This window comes from Rhinopithecus bieti, unplaced genomic scaffold, assembly GCF_001698545.2.
Source record: "Rhinopithecus bieti isolate Rb0 unplaced genomic scaffold, ASM169854v2 scaffold_13262, whole genome shotgun sequence".
NCBI lineage: Eukaryota > Metazoa > Chordata > Mammalia > Primates > Cercopithecidae > Rhinopithecus > Rhinopithecus bieti.
Window position 1 is genome coordinate 3,094,752 of NW_016808004.1, and position 22,389 is coordinate 3,117,140.

General features: G+C 44.3%; 1 protein-coding gene across 2 annotated transcripts in view; it reads right to left on the bottom strand.

The window, feature by feature from the left end:
• Window positions 1–3,745: 3,745 nt before the first annotated feature.
• SPG21 (SPG21 abhydrolase domain containing, maspardin) overlaps window positions 3,746–22,389 on the bottom strand; it is a 29,238-nt gene continuing 10,594 nt past the window's right edge. Inside the window, exons 3-9 of one of the 2 annotated variants that reach the window (XM_017885101.1) lie at window positions 21,093–21,254; window positions 16,720–16,800; window positions 15,823–15,968; window positions 10,796–10,904; window positions 9,931–10,038; window positions 5,985–6,125; window positions 3,746–4,461 (exon numbers count right to left, since the gene is read on the bottom strand). In XM_017885101.1, the coding sequence (XP_017740590.1) occupies window positions 4,345–4,461; window positions 5,985–6,125; window positions 9,931–10,038; window positions 10,796–10,904; window positions 15,823–15,968; window positions 16,720–16,800; window positions 21,093–21,254 (864 nt within the window). In that variant the 3' untranslated portion in view covers window positions 3,746–4,344. The remainder of the gene's footprint in view (window positions 4,462–5,984; window positions 6,126–9,930; window positions 10,039–10,795; window positions 10,905–15,822; window positions 15,969–16,719; window positions 16,801–21,092; window positions 21,255–22,389) is intronic. The other variant, XM_017885102.1, reaches the window with a different exon arrangement.

Consider the following 22,389-nt stretch of genomic DNA (forward strand, 5'->3'; position numbering starts at 1 on the left):
CGGGCCACCATGCCCAGCTAATTTTTTTTGTATTTTTAGTAGAGATGGGGTTTCACCATGTTAGCCAGGATGGTCTCGATCTCCTGACCACATGATCTGCCCACCTCGGCCTTCCGAAGCACTGGGATTATAGGCGTGAGCCACTGCGCCTGGCCCCTTTTCAAGCTATATACTGTACTTAAAACTATTCACGGCCGGGCGCGGTGGCTCAAGCCTGTAATCCCAGCACTTTGGGAGGCCGAGACGGGCAGATCACGAGGTCAGGAGATCGAGACCATCCTGGCTAACATGGTGAAACCCCGTCTGTACTAAAAAATACAAAAAACAAGCCGGGCGAGGTGGCGGGCGCCTGTAGTCCCAGCTACTTGGGAGGCTGAGGCAGGAGAATGGCGTAAGCCCAGGAGGCGGAGCTTGCAGTGAGCTGAGATCCGGCCACTGCACTCCAGCCTGGGTGACAGAGCCAGACTCCATCTCAAAAAAAAAAAAAAAAAAACTATTCACATATAGTAAGCAGGTTTATATACTTAAAGTGCGAAGCCTAGCTCCTGTGGATCCCAAGGTAACTTCTAGAAGTGGGTGCAGGCCCTGGATCACATCATGTATCAAAATGAACCCATAAAATGCACAGGTTAAGAACTGAGGTGGAGTCCCTGGCTCTTAGTGGAGGTTGCTCCCCTCATCTCTTCCTGTGTGCAGAGCTTCAGTAAATGGTTACAGCCCTACTTCAGAGTTTCTGAAACTGTGGTCTGATTTCCACAACAGAGGTCCTTAGTGTTCATGCACTGGCAAGTGACAAGATCAGACCTGCATGTGGACCACACAGAAGCTGGGTGGGGGTAGGAGGAGATGGCTGGTGGAGCCAGTAAGGACTGCAGTAGTCTGGGCAAGAGATGCCAAAGCCTGGCCTGTAGTGAGGAATGCTCAAGTCTGGAGGCAAGTTGCTAGATCTCTGAGAGTCAGGGGATGTGGGTATAGTAGATGTGGAAATGCACTGCCTGGACCCCCTTCTTCCAGGAAGGCCTTTCCATCCAGCTGCGGGAGTGCACCGGGCAGACGTCCTCCAGCTGTCAATCCTTCAGGGTCTGCCTCAGCTGCAGAGAGCTGCCCCACCGAACGCCCTACCTTCCCCAGGGCAGCTGCCTCTGGGAACTGAGCATAGAGACCCAGCCATTTTAGTCCTCCATGAAAATATTCCAGTGGGCACTTCAAGCTCCTGTGTGTCCTACCGAGTTGGTGGGTACTTGATCAGGCCTGCATCACAGTTCAATTTTGCTGTCTGCCCAATCCATCTTCCTTTCACAGATTTTTTTGTTTTGTTTTGAAGATTAAGTCTCACTCTACTGCTTAGGCTGGAGTGCAGTGGCACTATCTCAGCTCACTGTAACCTCCGCCTCTCTGGTTCAAGTGATTCTCCTGCTTCAGCCTCCAGAGTAACTGGGGTTACAGGCACATGCCGCCAGGTCTGGCAATTTTTTTTGTATTTTTAGTAGAGACTGGGTTTTTCTATGTTGGCCTGGCTGGTCTTGAACTCCCGACCTCAGGTGATCCACCCTCCTTGGTCTCCCAAAGTGCTGGGATTACAGGTGTGAGCCACCACACCAGGCCACAGATGTTGATCCTTAATAAACATCTTGCACCCCAAATTTCATCTCCACATCTGCTTCAGCCTGAGACATGGGGGTGGAGGAGTGAGTGGGGGTAGAGGGTCCAAGATGGCTGCGTTTCTAACTGGGGATTTCAAGGAACAGTGATGCCAGGACTTAAGATAATAGGGCTAGACTACCAGCTTTTGCCTGGTAGTCTGTCGAATCCTGGGATGCCTGTCAAAGGCTGGCCTGATAGGCCTGAGTACGCATTCAAGACCAGTACCCAAAATTGATCAGGGCTGGCAATGACAACTTGCAGTCATCAGGGTGCAGAGCTGAGGAGTAAAGCTGTCAGACGGCTGTAGTAGCCTCAGATGCTACTAGTTAAAATGTCAAGCTTCGCCCTTATGGTTTACCAAGTGTTTCCATAACTCACGACTGTTGTCAAGCCACAGATAGAGAAGACACTGTGGCCCCTTTGTGGAAAGATCACTGGTTTTAGGGATGGTCAGACTCAAGTTGGCATCCCAGCTCCACCCCTTACTGCCTGACCCTGAGCAAGTCTCTTGACCTCTCCCAGTCTCCAGGTCCTCACCTGTAAAGTCAGGATAATCAGGGCTGTACTGGGGATGAAGTCTAAGAGGGTATGGCCAACCCAATATTCCAAAACCTGGCACATAAAGGGAAAGAAGATGATGATGCTTATTTTTCTGTCTAAATTGTACCTCCGCGAAACCAAGCAGTTGATGAGGGCAAGTTTTTGGTTTTTTTAAATTGGTAATTTCCAGTTAATAAATGCAGAAGGAAAGATAAAAATTAGTATTATTACTGTTCTGCAACCCCTAATGGAATGATGCATCTGTGCAATGGTCAGCAGAGGCAGCTAAGCCAGCAGGAGACTTTCTCAGGACTGGATCATGTTGATGATGCCTGAACACACCCAGCAATCATAACAACTTAGATATAACCAGATGTGATGTGCCTCCTGAGATGAGGCAAGAGAAACACACAGCCCCACCTATGCAGTGTTCTTGCTAAAAAGATCGAGCTTGACCTGATCAAGCCTCTCGATGTAACTACCAGTTTACAGGAAATACCAGGGACAGAGAAACAAGTGGAAGGACACCATGAGGCTGCAGCTGGAAAATCTGGACTGTGGGGTAACTACAGGGCAAATGAACCTCCTTCTTCACTGAATATATGGCAAGAAAAAAATAGAGGGAGGAGGAGCTTCCAGTTCAAAAGGAATCTAAGAGACACTTCAATCAAATACAAAGTGTAGACTTTATATGAAACCCGATTAGAACAAGTCACCTAAAAAAAATTTATGGAATAATTGTGAGTGAGAACATTCACTGGATTATTAGACAATCCAGTGAAGGAATTATTGGTAAATTTTTAAGTGTGATAATGATATTAAGGCTGTATTTTAAAGGTACACATAGAAATACTTACAGATGAAATGATACAGCACCAGAAATGGCTTTAACATAATTTAGTGATAGGAACATGTGTGGAAGAGATGCAGGTAGGTTAAAAGATGAACAAGGCTGGGCACGGTGGCTCACGCCTGTAATTCCAGCACTTTGGGAGGCTGCGGTGGGCAGATCACCTGAGGTCGGGAGTTCGAGACCAGCCTGACCAACATGGAGAAACCCCGACTCTACTGAAAATACAAAATTAGCTGGGGTGGTGGTGCATGCCTGTAATCCCAGCTACTCGGGAGGCTGAGGCAGGAGAATTGCTTGAACTCAGGAGGCAGAGGTTGCAGTGAGCTGAGATCACGCCATTGCACTCCAGCCTAGGCAACAAGAGCGAAACTCTGTCTCCAAAAAAAAAAAAAGAGATGAGCAAGACTGAGAGTTGATAATTTTTGAAGCTGGGTGATGGGGACATCATTTATTATGCCATTTTTTCTACTTTATGTGGGTTTAAACATTTCCACTCAGGGGAAAGAATGAAGATAAGAAAAGTACCTGGCACACAGCAGCAGATCAATAAACGATAGCTTAGGGTTATTTTATGATGTGCAAACTGTACTTCTGGGAGATTAAGTAACTTACCCAAAGTCACACAGAATTGGCAACCATGACCTACTTCTCAGAAAGTCCTAGGCCTGTGTAGCCCAGTTGGGCGGCAACAATAATCACAACAGCGACTCAGTGAAACTGAATTTTTATTCCAAATGACTGTAATATCTAGAAAGGCAGTAGCTAACACTCAAAACAATTTGCTTAAGTGTAAATTAAAAGCAGTTGATTTGCAGGAGAGCAAACAGTGGGGTAGTGGCCATGGCACTCTGATCATGGTTATATCCAAGAAAGCATAAAATAACCAATGTCCTGATATGCAATCTGGATGTGCAGCATTTACAGCAAACAACGTAAAAAGAAAGAAAGAAGAATGGAAAAGAAAAGAAGGAAAAAACACCACAAAGTCCCAAACCTCAGAAATTAACATTCACTTAAGAACACAGTGGTGAAGACTTTTGGTAGCAAATTTTGCACGGTTCTTAAAATGGGAGTCTTCGAAAGTACTTCTTCAAATTCAAAAGCTAAGAAAACCGAAGAGGGAACAGTTGCTTAGGCTTAGTGGAGCTGCTGCCTGTCACGAAGATGACCATCAGTCCTACTTCCCAGACACAGTGAGAACCGGTGAGTCTGACGAACCTGAAGGAAAAGGCCGGCTGCCGGGCGCTGACGCCACTGACTATATGAGAACACACCGGGTCAAATCATCATTGACAGCGAGACACACACTACTGCTCCTCCTGGTTGATGCCGAGGCTGCCTTTCTGTACCTCGAGCTCCTCGGCACTGACCATTGATGGGTCAATGGCCGCATATTTGGTTCCATGGAATTGTAGCAAATGTATCTGTTGAAATGCAGAATCATGATTTTATTTTATTTTATTTTTTGAGCTGGAGTGTCACTCTTGTCGCCCAGACTGGAGTGCAGTGGTGCTATCTTGCTCACTCCAACCTCTGCCACCCGGGTTCACCCAATTCTCCTGCCTCAGCCTCCTGAGCAGCTGGGATTACAGGTGCCTGTCACCACGCGCAGCTAATTTTTGTATTTTTAGTAGAGATAGGGTTTCACCATGTTGACCAGGCTGGTTTCGAACTCCTGACCTCAGGTGATCCAACTGTCTCGGCCTCCCAAAGAGATGGGATTACAGGTGTGAGCCCACTGTACCCTGCCAGAATCATTATTTTAAATGGCTGCATTACAGAGTAAAATGTATACTGCCCTCTATAAAAAGTTTGGTAGGAAAACATCACCATAGTAGACAAATGTCTTATACTTCTAAAATTTACAGACTAATACATACTAAATAGAGAAAAGTCAAAGAATTTTTTGAAACCACATTTGAGATCTTTGTTCCTCGCTCCCTGAGCAGTCTCCCTGAGTCCCTGCAGTCTCCTGAGACATCTTAGACGGTGCATGCTCATGAGATGTTTACCCTTCCCTTCTTCTGCTGAGTTAGGTCCTTCCAATCTTCTGCTACTGTGACTAGTGCTGCTATGATGAATATCTGCAGGCATCAAGTTTTCCTGTTTAGGATCCTGTCTTTAGGACCCTGTCTTCTATAAGGGGTGACAGGATCAAGGAATATGACTGGTTTTTTAAGGCTCTTGATTCTTCTTGCCAAATTGCCAGGGCACTCACCCTTCACTGCTATTCTATTATCCATTTAGTTAGAGTATGAATGGTGTTTGTTAGGGCTTTCTTTTCTTTTTTTTTTTTTTTGAGATGGAGTCTTGTTCTGTTGCCTGGGCTGGAATGTAATGGCGTCATCGCAGCTCACTATAACCTCTGCCTCCAGGGTTCAAGAGATTCTTCTGCCTCAGCCTCCTGAGTAGCTGGGACTACAGGTGCACGCCACCATGTCCAGCTAATTTTTTTGTATTTTTAGTAGAGACAGGGTTTCACTATATTAGCCAGTCTGGTCTTGAACTCCTGACCTTGTCATCTGCCCACCTCAGCCTCCCAAAATGCTGAGATTACAGGCATGAGCCACTGCGCTTGGCAGGGTTTTCTTTTAGTGCATTAAAATTAGATCAAGAAGTCACTTCACAGGACTCAGATTGACCCCATTTAGGTCGGGTGTCTTGCTCTGACGGAATTCACTATGTCCAGAGGGCAAGGTCACATCATACAAATGGTAACCTCAGTGTGTGAATGCAGTCCTGCTGTCCTTAGAAAAGGGATCTCTAATACACCTGTTCACATTCTCCTACAAATTATAAATGTAAACCACTTTTATCAAGTCAATGCCTCATTCCTACAAGGAATTCTGTAGTTCCCTGATTCCCTTACTAGTCCATTTAAAAAAAGGCTTTATGTTGCAAACGTATGTTGGGCTCAGAGTGCTCTGGGTTTCAAGCTAGGCCTTACCTGTACATAAAGATTCACCTCTGCACTTCTGCACAGGTATGGGAAATTGCCTCCTGTTTTCAGGTGAGCTCTTCGGGCATTAGGATACAGCTTGTACATTTCTTCTTTAGCTTCAGTTGAAAGTGCACTCTGATCAAACACCTTTAAAAAAACACAAAGCTTCAGCACCATAGGAAAGGTAAAACACACACACACATACACAAAGCTGTAATCAACTGGTGTTTTAATATGTTCTTTTCACATTATGGAAATGCTACCCTAAGTATTCCTTTCATATGAAGAGACAATTCTGAACCCCTAGCAGCCTGAACTACCTCCACTGCTGATCCCTGGTGACTTCTAAGTCCAACCTAAGACAATAGCTACAGATTTTGCTGCAGAGCATCTCCTGCATTCTTTTGGTGGGGGGAAGTTCTTTTTTTTTTTTTTTTTTTTTTTGAGATGGAGTCTTGCTCTGTTGCCCAGGCTGGAGTACAGTGGTACCATCTTGACTCACTGCAACCTCCACCTCCTGGGTTCAAGCGATTTTCCTGCCTCAGCCTCCTGAGTAGCTGGGATTACAGGCATGTGCCACCATACCTGGCTAATTTTGTATTTTAGTAGAGACGGGGTTTCACCATGTTGGCCAGGCTGGTCTCGAACTCCTGACCTCAGGTGATCGCCCGCCTCAGCCTCCCAAAGTGCTGGGATTACAAGTGTGAGTCACCAGGCTCGGCTAGGGTGAGGGGAAATTCTACCATGAATTTCCTTTTTCCTCAAATATAGCTAAGTAGATTAACAGAACAATAGAGAACAATCATTGCAAATGCCAATAAATTTCAAAACATCATAAGGCCCCAAAGAACTTTTATTTTATTATTAACTTAAAGCAATAACCTAAGTCATTTAGGCTCAGTGAAAAAAATTCCAAAAAAATGTAAAGAGGACAAGCTACTCTTTCTCGGGGAAGCCAGTTTGCAGCATATGATTCTAGACATCTTTCAATACCCATACACATTTATGTTTTTACATGCAACAAAATTTTCAAAAAGTAAAAGAAGCAAAAAATATTGTATACTAAATATACCATACTAAATCTGTATGTTTAAGTGCATCTCCAACTAAAACTTATAGGCTGTTTTCAGTGACCATGAACCCAGGGGGTGAGCACAGCTTTGAAAGAAGAGCAGGCAGAGCAAATGTCCTGTGAGGACCATTGAAAAGCTTGTTCTATGTTACGGTAAATGTTAGAATGCAGCGATTATGGCAGAGGATAAGAAGTTGTTTACACTCTAATAATGGATAATTTCCCGACAAAAACCCATTATTAAAAATACCATATTTGGCTGGGTACAGTGGCTCATGCCTGTAATCCCAGCAGTTTGGGAGGCTGAGGTGGGCAGATCATGAGGTCAGGAGATCGAGACTATCCTGGCTAACTTGGTGAAAACCCGTCTCTACTAAAAATACAAAAAATTAGCTGGACGTGGTGGCAGGTGCCTGTAGTCCCAGCTACTTGGGAGGCTGAAGCAGGAGAATGGCATGAACCCGGGAGGCGGAGCTTGCAGTGAGCTGAGATTGCGCCACTGCACTCCAGCCTGGGCAACTGAGCGAGACTTCGTCTCAAAAACAAAAAAAACAAAAACCATAGTATTTGAATTTAGGAACAAATCCATTTATAAGGCAAAATATTCATAATTTTTTTTTTAAGTAAGTTGAAACCAAAGTGAGATACCAATTCACATCCATTAGGATGAGTACCAACCAAAAAACCAGAAATAAATGTCCAGGATATAGAGAAACTGGCACCTTTGTGCATTGTTGGTGGGAACATGAAATGGTACAGCCACTGTGGAAGACAGTATGGCGGTTCTTCAAAAAGTGCAATTCTACTTCAAACAATATGTCCAAAAGAATTAAAAGTAGGATACATCTACTATGTACCTACAAAATAAAAAACAAAAAATTATTTTAAAAAATAATTTTAAAATAAATAAAAAAGAATTAAAAGCAGGAACTCAAATATATATACATTTTTTGACAGGGTTTCACTCTGTTGCCCAGGCTAGAGCACAGTGGCATGATCATGGCTCACTCCAGGCTCAGGTGATCCTCCCACCTCAGCTCCCAAGTAGCTGGGATCACAGGGCTGTGGCACCATGTCCGGCTAATTTTTTTTATTAGTAGTACAGACAGGGTCTCCTATATTGCCCAGACGGGTCTCGAATTCCTGGGCTCAAGCAATCCTCCTGAGTCAGCCTCCCACAGTGCTGGGATTATAGGCAAAGGCATGAGCCACTGTGCCCTGCCCAAACATATACTTTTTTTTTTTTTTTTTGAGACGGAGTCTCGCTCTGTCGCCCAGGCTGGAGTGCAGTGGTGCGATCTCGGCTCACTGCAAGCTCCGCCTCCCGGGTTCACGCCATTCTCCTGTCTCAGCCTCCTGGAGTAGCTAGGACTACAGACGCCCACCACCTCGCCCGGCTAGTTTTTTTGTATTTTTTAGTAGAAACGAGGTTTCACCGTGTTAGCCAGGATGGTCTCGATCTCCTGACCTCGTGATCCGCCCGTCTCGGCCTCCCAAAGTGCTGGGATTACAGGCTTGAGCCACCGCGCCTGGCCCAAACATATACTTTTATACCAATGTTCATAGAAGCATTATTCACAATTGCCAAAAGCTGAACACAACCCAAGTGTCCACTGACGGACGAATGAATAAACAAAACGTGGTATAAACCAACATTGGTTTTATTGGTGGATATTATTCAGCTTTAAAAAGAAATGACAGGCTGGGCGTGGTGGCTCACGCCTGTAATAGCATTTTGGGAGGCCCAGGCAGGCAGATAGTTTGAGTCTCAGAGTTTGAGTCCAGCATGGGCAACATGGTGAAACCCCATCTCTACAAAAAATTAGCCAGATGTAGTGGGTGTGCACCTGTGGTCCAAGCTGCTCAGGAGGCTGAGGAGGGAGGATTGTTTGGGCCTGGGAGGCAGAGGTTGCAGTCAGCTGAGATTGTGCCACTGTACTCCAGCCTGAAGAACAGAGTGAGACGGTTTCAAAAAAAAAAAAAAAAAGGAAGAAAGAAATGACATTCTGACACAAGTATAACATTTCAAGATAAGTCTTGTGAAACATTATGCTAAGTGAAATAGCCGCACAAAAGGATAAATATTGTAGGATTCCACTTATATGAGGTTCCTAGAATAGGCAAATTTTTACAGACAGAAAATAGACTGTTGCTTATTAGAGGCCGGGGGAAAAAAGGGCACAGGAGTTATTGTTTAATGGGTGTGGAATTTCTTCTTGGAATGATGAAAATGTTGTGAAAATGGTGATGGTTGCAGAACTGTGAATATACTTAATGCCACTCAACTATGCACTTAAAAATGGTTAAAATGGCATATTTTTAACATATATTTTTTTACCACAATGAAAAAATAAGCAAGCTTTTGTGGTAATTAGACTATGGAATTCTTGATTCTCTACTCTTGTGAAGCACCTTCTCTTTGCTGCCCATATATGTAATGGCTAAGGTGCAGTATCTATTGATGAGAACAGCAAAAATACATCAAATGGGTAGACTCCCTTGTTTAAATTTATTTTGATTCATTTTTATTTTTATCTTTTCTAGTAAACAGAAGACAGGGTCTCGCTATGTTGCCCAGGCTGGTCCTGAACTCTTGGACTCAAGCAATCCTCCTGCCTCAGCCTCCCAAAGCGCTGGGATTACAGGCATAAGCCTCTGTGATCAGCCTATTTTGATTTCAATGGTGTTATTCCTGCCAGAAAGAAATCCAAGATAAGCAATAAACAGATTATTTTGGAACTGAGAAAGCTGGAGGGTAAAAACAAAAGCCAAGGCAGCATTTGAAGAGGCACATTGAAAGTTATCAAATGGTTTTTTAGGAGATCTTGACATACACATTTTAAAAAGCACAGCAACTATTTTACTTAAAAGGAAGCTTACATCCATAATGGTTACAGGGATGTCCCGAATTTTATGAGGTTCCACATAAGAATTTTGACAATTCAAGGTAAGTCTTGAAGCCAGTTCACTCTGACCCAAACTTTCCAGCTGCAGGAAGAAACACAGGTAAAGTTTTTGAAATAATTTTATTTTTCACATTTACATTAAATTCACAGACAACATTTGTGCTTATAAAGGTGGTATCATCTGTGGTGGGGCCAGAAAAGTCACCAGTGAGGAACCACAACATAGGTGAGAGACCATGAACTGGGCTTCTCAGGAGGTGGTGGCATTTTTATATTCTGGAAACCTGGATACAAACCAATGAAACCTGGCCTTCTATAGCTCTCAGCTTACACTGCCTACTCCAGCCAGGTGCCCATGGGCAGCAAGCCAATTCCTACTGCTCAAAGGTGACAGATACATGGTTTTTTTTGGTATTTTTTTTTAAGATAAACCTTTAAGGGATCTTAGAGCTAGAAGAGACTTGAGAAATCATCTAGTCCAGGAGTTCCTAAATGCAGGCCAACAGACCTGGTTCATCAGATTTACCTGGTGAGTAAAGGAAAAGACTGAAGTAAAAATAGATTCACAGATCCCATGCCCAGGGATTCCAGATGGATGGTCTGCTGTGAGGCCTTACAATCTATATTTTTGAAAGCTCCCCTAAGTGATTTTGACAAACAGCTGGTGGGAAGCACTAATGTAGACAAGCCCTTACCAGCAATAATATCTGCTCAGATGTATTAATCTGTTTAGCAAATACCTCTAACACATACTTGTGAGACAGATCTATCTTCTGGAACCAAGTAGATGTGAAAATTCCCAGTACAATGTGTCCCCACCCCAATGTCATGATCCTTACCCTGTCTACCATGAAATCAATGGCATCAGCCATCATAGGGTCCACCGGGCCAGATGAAAAATTTCCAAGAACTATTTTTTTGAGCATAAATGCGGGCATCAGCCAAAAGCTGTAAAACACAAAGACTTTATAATTTAAACTTCCGAGACTACACATGGCAAATATTCATTGAACATTAAAGCTTTGTATTAGCTTGGGATCTAGAAATAAAAAGTCCTCATCCCCTCCTTCAAAGAGCTCAGCATTTGGTTTTTATACACACTTTCCCAAGTTTCCAAACAGTTATGGCTTCATATAATTAAACTTTAATTTGAGGATTTAGGATAATTATAAGTGATATTTCAAAGTACCTTTACTGAGATAGACATTCTGATGAGTCCAAGATTTTTTTTTTTTTCTAATTGGCCCTATTTCCAAGGATTAAACTATTTCCTTTGGAAAACTGAGCATTAAGAGAAATATTCTTTCCTTTGATATTATCTTTTTACTGATTGATATTTCAAAATAGATTTCAAAATCCCAATTTGAAAGTTATTACAACTCCCCAAATTTGCTACTATTAGATTCAACTTGGCTAATTCAAGACAAATTGATATTTATAGATTTATTTTTTCAATTTACTACTGTTATTATTTTTTGAGACAGAGTCTCAGTCAGTTGCCCATGCTGGAAGTGCAGTGGTGTGATCTCAGCTGGCTGCAACCTCTGGCTCCCAGGCTCAAGCAATTCTCATGTCCCAGCCTCTCAAGTAGCTGGGACTACAGGCGCATGCCACCACACCGGCTAACTTTTGTATTTTTAGTAAAGATGAGCTTTTGCAATGTTGGCCAGGCTAGTGGCAAACTCCTGGCCTCAAGTGATCCACCCACCTGAGCCTCCCACAGTGCTGGGAACACAGGTGTGAGCCACTCCTGGCCTCTTTTTATTTTTTAATTTAAACAATTAAAAAAATTTTTTTTTAGAGACAGGGTCTCACTCTGTTGCCCAGGCTGAAGTGCAGTATTGTGATCATAGCTCACTGTAGCCTCAAACTCCTGTTAAGTGATCCTTCTACTTTGGCCTCCCGAGTAGCTGGGACTACAGACTCGCACTACCAGGCCTGGTTAATTTTAAAAAATTTACTGAGCCGGGGCCAGGTATGGCTCACGCCTGTAATCCTAGCACTTTGGGAGGTCATCCTGGCTAACACGGTGAAACCCTGTCTCCACTAAAAATACCAAAAATTAGTCGCGCATGGTGGCAGGCGCCTATAGTCCCAGCCACTCGGGAGGCTGAGGCAGGAGAATGGCGTGAGCCCGGGAGACGGAGCTTGCAGTGAGCGGAGATCGTGCCACTACACTCCAGCCTGGGTGACAGAGCCAGACTCCCTCTCCAAAAAAAAAAAAATTTACTGAGCCAGGCGCAGTGGCTCACGCCTGTAATCCAGCACTTTGGGGGGCCAAGGTGGGTGGATCACAAGGTCAGGAGTTCAAAACCAGCCTGGCCAACATGGTGAAACCCCGTCTCTTACTAAAACTACAAAAATTAGCCAGGGGCTAATTTAGACAGGCGTCTATAATCCCAGCTACTCGGGAGGCTGAGGCAGGAGAATCACTTGAACCTAGGGGGTGGAGGTTGCAGTCAGATTGTGCCACTGCACTCCAGCCTGGGCAACAGAGTGACTCTCATCTCAAAAAAAATGTTTTTTTTTTCCTGTAGAGGCAGGGTCTTGCTATGTTGCCCAGGCTGGTCTAGAACTCCTGGACTCAATAAATGCTCTTACCTCTGCCTCCCAAAGTGCTGGGATTACAGGTGTGAGCCACTGTGACTGGTCAGATCTTTATGGATTCGGGGGGGGGGGGAAGGGGGGGGGGGGGGGGGACTCGGTCCAGTATCTTATGGAGTTTCCTTCATTTTTTTTTTTTTTATTTCTTTTTTTCGAGACGGAGTCTTGTCCTGTCGCCCAGGCTGGAGTGCGGCTGGCCGGATCGCGCTCACTGCAACCTCCGCCTGCCCGGTTCACGCCATTGCTCCCGCCTCAGCCTCTCTGAGTAAGCTGGACCACAGGCGCCCGCCACCCTCGCCCGGCTAATCTTCTTTGTATTTTAGTAGAGACAGGGTTTCGCCGTGTTAGTCAGGATGGTCTCGATCTCCTGACCCTGACCTCGTGATCCGCCCGTCTCGGCCTCCCAAAGTGCTGGGATTACAGGCTTGAGCCACCGCGCCTGGCCTATGGATTTCTATATATGATCTTTAGTTTATATTTATTCCATTAAATTCAACTGTTAAGAGCCATCTTGGAGGGTAAACACTAATTTCTCTAAACCTATGATGAAAATTACTTAGATAAGGTGCAAACTACCTTCTGATGCTTATTATCATTGGGACAGCCTTGCTGGAAGTTGAGCTTCCCTCAAAAGGAACACTGAGTCACCTTCCAGTTAACTTTCTAAGTTCTCTCCCAGCCCCATCACTTTCTTATCTTTTGAAGGGATGAGGTCTAAGTACGCTCTGTAAGGGGTAGACCCTGTTGGCTTTGCGCACTCCTGTATCCTCAGCGTGTGGCACACAGTAAGCACTCAGATACTTGACAAAAAGCAGCTCATGTGCCAGAGCACAAACTGAATGGGGGTTGTCTTGGCAGTCTGACAATTAGAACAGCAATAAAAGGCCGGGCGCGGTGGCTCAAGCCTGTAATCCCAGCACTTTGGGAGGCCGAGACGGGCGGATCACGAGGTCAGGAGATCGAGACCATCCTGGCTAACACGGTGAAACCCCGTCTCTACTAAAATACAAAACTAGTTGGGCGAGGTGGCGGGCGCCTGTAGTCCCAGCTACTCGGGAGGCTGAGGCAGGAGAATGGCGTAAACCCGGGAGGCGGAGCTTGCAGTGAGCTGAGATCTGGCCACTGCACTCCAGTCCGGGCGACAGAGCGAGACTCCGCCTCAAAAAAAAAAAAAAAAAAAAAAGAACAGCAATAAAAATCACCAAAAATAATGAGCATTATTTAGTGCATTATCTGGATGGGAAGGATTTGTAAAGCAGCTAATGTATACAAGAAATTGTTGCATGAACGCTGAGTAACTACTAAGGTAACATCAGAAAAACTAAAATATATCAGAGTGCAATCTTAAGTAGATGTGAAAACAATACTTCCCTATACATTATTTGAAAACACTGCCGGGTGCGGTGGCTCAAGCCTGTAATCCCAGCACTTTGGGAGGCTGAGACGGGTGGATCACGAGGTCAGGAGACCATCCTGGCTAACACGGTGAAATTCCGTCTCTACTAAAAAATACAAAAAACTAGCTGGGCGAGGTGGCGGGCGCCTGTAGTCCCAGCTACTTGAGAGGCTGAGGCAGGAGAATGGCGTGAACCCGGGAGGCGGAGCTTGCAGTGAGCTGAGATCCGGCCACTGCACTCCAGCCCGGGCAAGAGTGAGACTCCGTCTCAAAAAAAAAAAAAAAGAAAACACTGATCATACAGATATGTTTAGTCACTGGGCTTTTTTTTTGAAATAGGGCTTGGTCTGTCACCCAGCCTGGAGTACAGACGCATGATTGTGGCTCACTGCAGCCTCGAACTCTTGGGCTCAAGCGATCCTCCTGACTCAGCCTCCTGAGTAGCTAGGACTGCAGCTGTGTACCATGGTATCTGGCTAATTTATTATTATTATTATTTGTAGAGATACAAATATTATTATTATTTGTAGAGATACTTCTTTCATTGCTAGCAAGGCAAGGCTCTAGCCTTTAAAAAAAAGTCCAGTGGCCAGCTGTATAGCATCATAGATACCTATCAATTACTTAAAATGATAAAATCAATGAAAGGATGGCTCCTAGGAAACAAGTACCCCACTGGCTGCCCCCGAAGCATTTCCACCATTTCTTTTTTTGTTTTTTTTTTTTTTTTGAGATGGAGTTTTGCTCCTGTTGCCTAGGCTGGAGTGCAATGGCGTGATCTCGGCTCACGGCAACCTCTGCCTCCCGGGTTCAAGTGATTCTCTTGCCTCAGCCTCCCAAGTAGCTAGGATTACAGGCATGCACCACCATGCCCAGCTAATTTTGTATTTTTAGTAGAGACGGAGTTTCTCCATGTTGGTCAGGCCGGTCTCAAACTCCCAATCTCAGGTGATCCAGCCACCTCAGCCTCCCAAAGTGCTGGGATTACAGGTGTGAGCCACCGCACCCGGCCTCATTTCCACCATTTCTATCTTTTGGAAGAACAGACTAATATCAAGGGTCATGATGTGCAGAACGTCTGTTGACAGACCAAATGCTCTAGTCTTTCCATTTGGAGAACATATCTCAAGGAAAAAAATCGGTAAGGGAAAAACCCCGGTAATTTGTACAAAGATTTACTGTAGAATGTGATGAAGAATTGGGAAAAGTCAAATGCCTAATAAAACTATGTCAGTCAAACATGGAACTGTTTACACAAAATAGTAAGTGGGATAAACAGAACATGGTATTAGTTATACAGAAATACTGAATAGAAACAGCGAAAGTGTATTAATGAATATTAAACAAAATTTAAAAATTTAGGGTAATAAAGCTGAATTTAGAGTTTATGCAATTCTTTCCTTTTGTAAAGGTAATTGTTTCTAATTTTAAAAGTCAAGAAACAGCAGGGCACAGTGACTCATGCCTGTAATCCCAGAACTTTGGGAGGCCAAGGTGGGCAGACTGCTTGAGCTCTGGAGTTAGAGACCAGCATGGGGCAACATGGCAAAATCCCATCTCTACAAAAAAATACAGAAATGAACCAGGTGTGGTACCACGCATGCCTGCCTGTAGTTCCAGCTATTTGCGAGGCTGAGGTAGGAGGATCGCTTAAGCCTGGGAAATAAAGGCTGCAGTGAGCTGTGGTTGCACCACTGCACTTTAGGCTGGGTGACAGAGCAAGATTCTGTATCCAAAAAAAAAAAAAAGGCAAGGAAGTTGCAGAATATAGAAGTAGATATAAGCCTTCCCTTCCTAATATACCAAACACTCAAAAGCCAACATTTTCAAAATTTCACTGAACAGAAATAATAATTTTGTTCTTACCTGTTTGCAGTCCAAGTTTGGTTGAAGATAGAGGTGTCACTGAAGGAATTGCAGAGGATTAGGGAATGGACTCTAGGAGATTTGTGAGTGTATTCAGCAAATTTCTGGGCCAAAAAGCCTCCCAAAGAAGCGCCAAAAAGATGAACCTAATTATAAACAAATATGAGGCAGATCCTAAAATACTGATCAATCTTAAACATGAGTATTAAAAAGTTGCTTCAATTATCACTAACCACAGAATATGTTATCACTAGCCAATAGACTAAAATATTTACAGCAGCTAGAAATTTAGAAAATATTGTATTTAAATGCAATTTACACAGTCCATCAAGATAATACAACTCTGCATCCAAGTTATATAATTTTTAAAAATATCATTCACAGATTGCATTAGAAAACAAAACCAGGCCAGGCGCAGTGGCTCTTGCCTGTAATCCCAGCACTATGGGAGGCCGAGGCAGGTGGATCACGAGGTTAGTTAAAAACATGGAACTGTATACTTAAAAGGGTAAATATATGGTATATGAATTATGTTGCAATAAAGCTATTATTAAAAAACAAAAGAGGGCTGGGCGCAGTGGCTCACACCTGTAATCCCAGCACTTCGGGAGGCTGGGGTGGGCGGATCACTTGCGGTCAGCAGTTTGAGAGTAGTCTGGCCAACATGGCGAAACCCCATCTTTACTAAAAATACAAAAATTAGTCAGGCATGGTGGCACATGCCTGTAATCCCAGCTACTTTGGAGGTTGAGGCAGGAGAATCACTTGAACCCAGGAGGCGGAGGTTGCAGTGAGCTGAGATCATGCCACTGCACTCCAGCCTGGGTGACAGAGTGAGACTTCATCTCAAAAAATAAAAAAAAATTGTATGTATGTAATTAGTTTCAGGGTACTCACTTTATCCAATTGTAAATGGTCTAAAAGTTTTCTGAATCCATCACAGAACTCAAGATGGTCCCAATAAACTGGATACTGCAACTGAAATAATAACAATAATTTTATTTTAAAATCATAAAAGTAAAATGCAACTCATATATTTGAAAACTTAGGACTCAAACAGTGGCATTTCTCATTTGCTTAAGCGCTGCTCCTTATTCAAAATATGTAAAATAAGCTCTCACTTTTACGAAACTTCATAATTCACATTTTATCTAACAGACCAAATTAAAAGAGTATAAAAGTAAGCACATTCTAATGATATTACGTGAGTAACAATTTCAATTCCCATCAATTTCCTTTCTAAACAGCTGAAAAAGTCTGGGGTTCAAGGATGAATATACCAGAACCCATCCCAGTAAGAAATACGGTTTTCTCTTAAATCTAATTTCATTCAGAATTATGGCTCAGGAGAGATGGAAACAAAATTTGTTCTAAGGAGAGCTCCCTCTCTTTTTGGTAGCATTTCTTTAAGGGGGTATTCAGTAAAGTTGTTCCTCTTCTTTTAAATGACTTAGTTACTCTATTTCATTTATTGTACTTTGGGGTGTTTGTTTCTTGAGACAGTCTCCTCTGTTGCCCCGGCTGGAGGGCAGTGGCGCGATCTCGACTCATGCCACCTCTGGCTCCCGGGTTTGAGCGATTCTCCTACCTCAGCCTCCTGAGTAGCTGAGATTACAGATGTCCACCACCATACCCAGCTGATTTTTATATTTTTAGTACAGACACAGTATTGCCATGTTGGCCAGGCTAGTCTCAAACTCCTGACCTCAAGTGATCCACCTGCCCTGGCCTCCCAAAGTGTTGGAATTACAGGCACGAGCCACCACACCCAGCTTGTTTTTGAGATAGGGTCTCTCTCTCTCTCACCCAGGCTGGAGTGCATTGGCACAACTGTAGCTCACTGCAGCCACAACCTCCTGGGCGCAAGCGATGCTCCCACCCCAGCCCCCCAGTAGCTGGAATCACAGGCATGCACCACCATGCCTGGCTGATTTTTATATATATTTTTTTTTTTGTAGAAATGGAGTTTTGCCATGTTGCCCAGGCTGGTCTTGAACTCCTGGGCTCAAGCGATTTGCCTGCCTCAAGCGATTTGACTGCCTCAGCTTCCCAAAGTGCTGGGATTACGGGTGTGAGCCAACAGAAGTACCATGCCAGGCTACTGTACTTCTGTTTGTGAAAAAGAAGTATGGTACTCGACTACATGTAGCCTGTCTATTAATGCTGGCAATGATGAGGAAAAAAAAGTACAAGTCACAAACTCATTTCTAAGGGACTCAGGTTTGTCCCCTAAGAATTCCTTTTTTTGTTGTTTGAGATGGAGTCTCACTCTGTCACCCATGCTGGAGTGCAGTGGCGCGATCTCAGCTCACTGCAACCTCCGCCTCCTGGGTTCAAGCGATTCTCCTGCCTCAGTCTCTCAAGTAGCTGGGACTACAGGGGCGTGCCACCACGCCCGACTAATTTTCTTTTTTCTTTTTGTATTTTTAGTAGAGACGGGGTTTCACTGTGTTAGCCAGGATGGTCTCGATCTCCTGACCTCGTGATCCACCCACCTCGGCGTCCCGAAGTGCTAGGATTACAGGCGTGAGCCACTGTACCTGGCCAAGAATTCCTTTTTTATGTACATATAAAACTCACTGGCTGGGCGCAGTGGCTCACACTTGTAATCCCACTGCTATGGGAGGCCGAGGCGGGGGAATCCCTTGAGGTCAGGAGTTCGAGACCAGCCTGGGCAACATGGTGAAACCCCACCTCTACTAAAAAAATACAAAAATTATCCAGGCATGGTGGCAGGTAGCTGTAATCCCAGCTACTGGGGAAGTTGAGGCATGAGAATTGCTTGAGCCTGAGAGGTGGAGGTTGCATGAGCCAAGATCATACTACTGCACTCTAGCTGGAGCGACAGAGCGAGACTCCGTCTCCAAAAAACAAAAACAAAAACAAAAAAAACCCTCAAAAAACCTCGTCTAACAGGTTTATTGTTTAAGCACTTAGGTTCATTTTGTTATTGATGAATCACTGGAATGGATACTGCCAAATGAATTATGGGATCATTTTAGATTTGATGTATGACTTTTATTATTAAAATTCTATTTGTGGATAAAACTTCCACCATTCCAAGAAAGAATGGGGAACCGATTCTCCCTAGCAGAAAGTTTGAGAATTTGAGTCAGATGATAGCCTAAAAGAAAGGGGATGATATTTTCACGGAGTCTTTAATTTATAAATATCCATGCCCACATAGGTGACAAAATTATACACAACTTAATACATACAAACAAATGTGTTCAAGCAGAACTGGAGAAACCTGAATGAGATTGGTAGATTGCAGTAACATCAATATCCTGGTTGTGATATTGTACTACAGTTTTGCAAAGGTTTGGCGGAAACTGGGGAAATGTGTAAAAAGGATATTTCTCTGAACTATTTTTTACACTGCATGTGAATCTACAATTACAACAAAAAAAATTTTAAAAGATCTGTGCATTGTAACTGCTAGACACTAACAAATATCAAATAAGTTTCACAGCCTCATGGAGCTGAACATTCTGATCAAGATGCTGTTGACCTTTTCTTGATTAACTATCCTCCTAATGAAACAGGGAAAGCCCACATCAAGAACCTTGAGAGTAAAGAAGAAACATCCAGCCAGAAGCCAAGGCTCTCATGACCTGCCACTGTGGAGCGAGAAACGCTGCTGGACAGCGCTCCCAAGTGGGACGGGCACCTGCGGGCTGCTTGGCTCCCCCTCCCTGGCTGATCAACAGGGGCCACCAGAAATGGTAGTATCATGTCTCAGGCTGCAGAGGGCTGGGATGAGGGCAGTTCCTGCCCTGTTCTAGAATGCTGTTTGTGAAGAGGAATGACTGAAAATCTGAACAAAGGAGGATTATGTTGCAGAGGCTCAAACATGTCATGTGAGGAATGGTTAAAGAAGCTGGAGAAATTAAGCCAGAGAAGAAAAGACCCAGGAGAAAAGCAGCAGGTGGTGGTGATGATAACTGTTTTCTCAAGTAAGAGACAGGCTCTCAGGAGGAAGAGGAACTGATATCTTTTGTGTGGCCTCAATTGGTGGTAACCTCAGTAGAATTTTCAGTTACCTTCCGAGAGAAGACATGTGACATGCTTTTTCATCCCCTTCAACAGTAAATAAAACATACGCTAACAGCAGCACTCCCACTGGGAGTACCACTTACAAGTGAATACTGCAGGTGACTGCCAGCTAAAGAGGCTCTCTCCTTCCTGGGAAATTAGGAGACCAACGTCCTGACCAACCTGTGTCCTTACAGTGGAAGCATGCAAAAAAAAAAAAATCAGTCACCAGGAAGAGTGCCTTTCCCACACACTTTTCTCCCAGAGAAGACTCAAGAACGATCACTGGGAAACTGGATTTAGACCAAACTCGGCTATAAAGTAATAATCAGGAACAAAAACTTCCTAACCAAACGCTAACATATGAGCTAATTAATGAATCTCACCTCAAATATCAAAGATTTACATGAAAAGCCAGCTTTTCAGTCACTTGTGTGTTAGCTACTCCCTTTGTTGTCTAATATTCCATGCTCAGCAACCCTGGAAGCAGTGCTGTGGTAAAACGAGGAGCAGAAACAGAGCCAGGAGACGGAGCTCAGTTCCTCCCTCCACCACTTACTGGCTGTGTGAGCTAGACCTCAGTTTCTTCATCTGTAAACAAGGACAACACTTCCAACCACTCCGAGTTGAGAGAAGGGCGTCAGGAGAGAATGCATGTAAATGCTGGGCATGGAGAGGCTGCCAACAGAGGTTTGTTCCCTCTGAATCTCTGTGTGACTGTGGACTCACACTAGCCTCCTTCAAAAGGCTTCATCTCACATATTAAAATAGGCAAACAATATCTTTCCTCAATTAAAAAAAACTGCCCGGCTGGGCGCAGTGGCTCATGGCTGTAATCTCAGCACTTTGTGAGGCTGAGGCAGGTGAATCATGAGGTAAGGAGTTCGAGACCAGCCTGGCCAACATGGCGAAACCCCGTCTCTACTAAAAATACAAAAAATTATCCGGGCATAGTGGTGGGCACCTGTAATCCCAGCTACTCGGGAGGCTGAGGCAGGAGAATCGCTTGAACCTGGGAGACGGAGGTTGCAGTGAGCTGAGATGGCGCCACTGCACTCCAGCCCTAGGCAACAGAGTTAGACTCCGTCTCAACAAACAAACAAACAAACAAACAAACAAACAAACAAACGGTGCCCATTACTATAGCTGATCAGAGACAGAAGCACAAAAAACAAACAAACAAAAAAAACACAAAACGTCGGTCTGAATTTTAATACTGAATCAGTAATACTTACAGCAATAACCCGGTAACCCCATCCAGTCAGAGCCAAAATCTGCCGGAAAAAGACATCTGCAGTTCCACTGACAGGGGGCAGGAATATGAGAGGACACCTGATACTTCGGGGGCCTGCGTCATAGAGCGACCATATCTTACTGTCATCATCATCTACAATAATCTGGAGGGAAATTTAAAAGAAAAAAGTGGAAAACCTTATAAATTTGCTTTTTATGTTATTTTACACTATCATTTCACTGACAATTTTAACACTACTGCCTTGTTTGTTACAAGGTAACCTGAAGCTCACACCAGATTAGCATGCATGACAGACTCCTCTGTTCTCCTTTTCTTTCCTCAGGGCTAACATATTCCACGGAATTACTTAGAACTACTTTATAATCTTCCAGAGGGCTGCTGCTTCTCTGTTTCTTCCCCTCCCGCCGCTTTTTTTTTTTTTGAGACAGAGTCTCGCTCTGTCGCCCAGGTTAGAGTGCAGTGGCGTGATCTCGGCTCACCGCAACCGCAACCTCCCGGGTTCAAGCGATTCTTGTTCCTTAGCCTCCAACGTAGTTGGGATTATAGGCATGTGCCACCACGCCCAGCTAATTTTTGTATTTCTATTAGAGGCAGGGTTTCACCACGTTGGCCAGGATGGTCTCGAACTTCTGACCTCAGGTGATCTGCCTGCATCAGCCTCCCAAAGTGCTAAGATTACCGGCGTGAGCCACCACACCTGGCTGCTTCTATCAGTTTCTACCTTTCCCCTCCATCCACAACAATAGGAAGAAATCTATTTTGCTTAACATTAAACAGTGAACTCTATACAAGGCATCTTATTTCTTCCCACATTTCTGGTTGTGTGTGTGTTTAAGAATGTGTCTGGGCCGGGCGCGGTGGCTCAAGCCTGTAATCCCAGCACTTTGGGAGGCCGAGACGGGCGGATCACGAGGTCAGGAGATCAAGACCATCCTGGCTAACACGGTGAAACCCCGTCTCTACTAAAAATACAAAAAACTAGCCGGGCGACCTGGCGGGCGCCTGTAGTCCCAGCTACTCGGGAGGCTGAGGCAGGAGAATGGCGTGAACCCGGGAGGCGGAGCTTGCAGTGAGCTGAGATCCGGCCACTGCACTCCAGCCTGGGCGACAGAGCGAGACTCCGTCTCAAAAAAAAAATAAAAAAAATTAAAAAAAAATCACAGAGGAATGATTCTGTGTTGGACTATTCAGTGGACAGAGAAGAGCATTCTGACTGACGTGAGACACTGTCTCCGTTCCCAGGGAGCCCGTGAGGTGGCTGCACGGAGCACACGCCT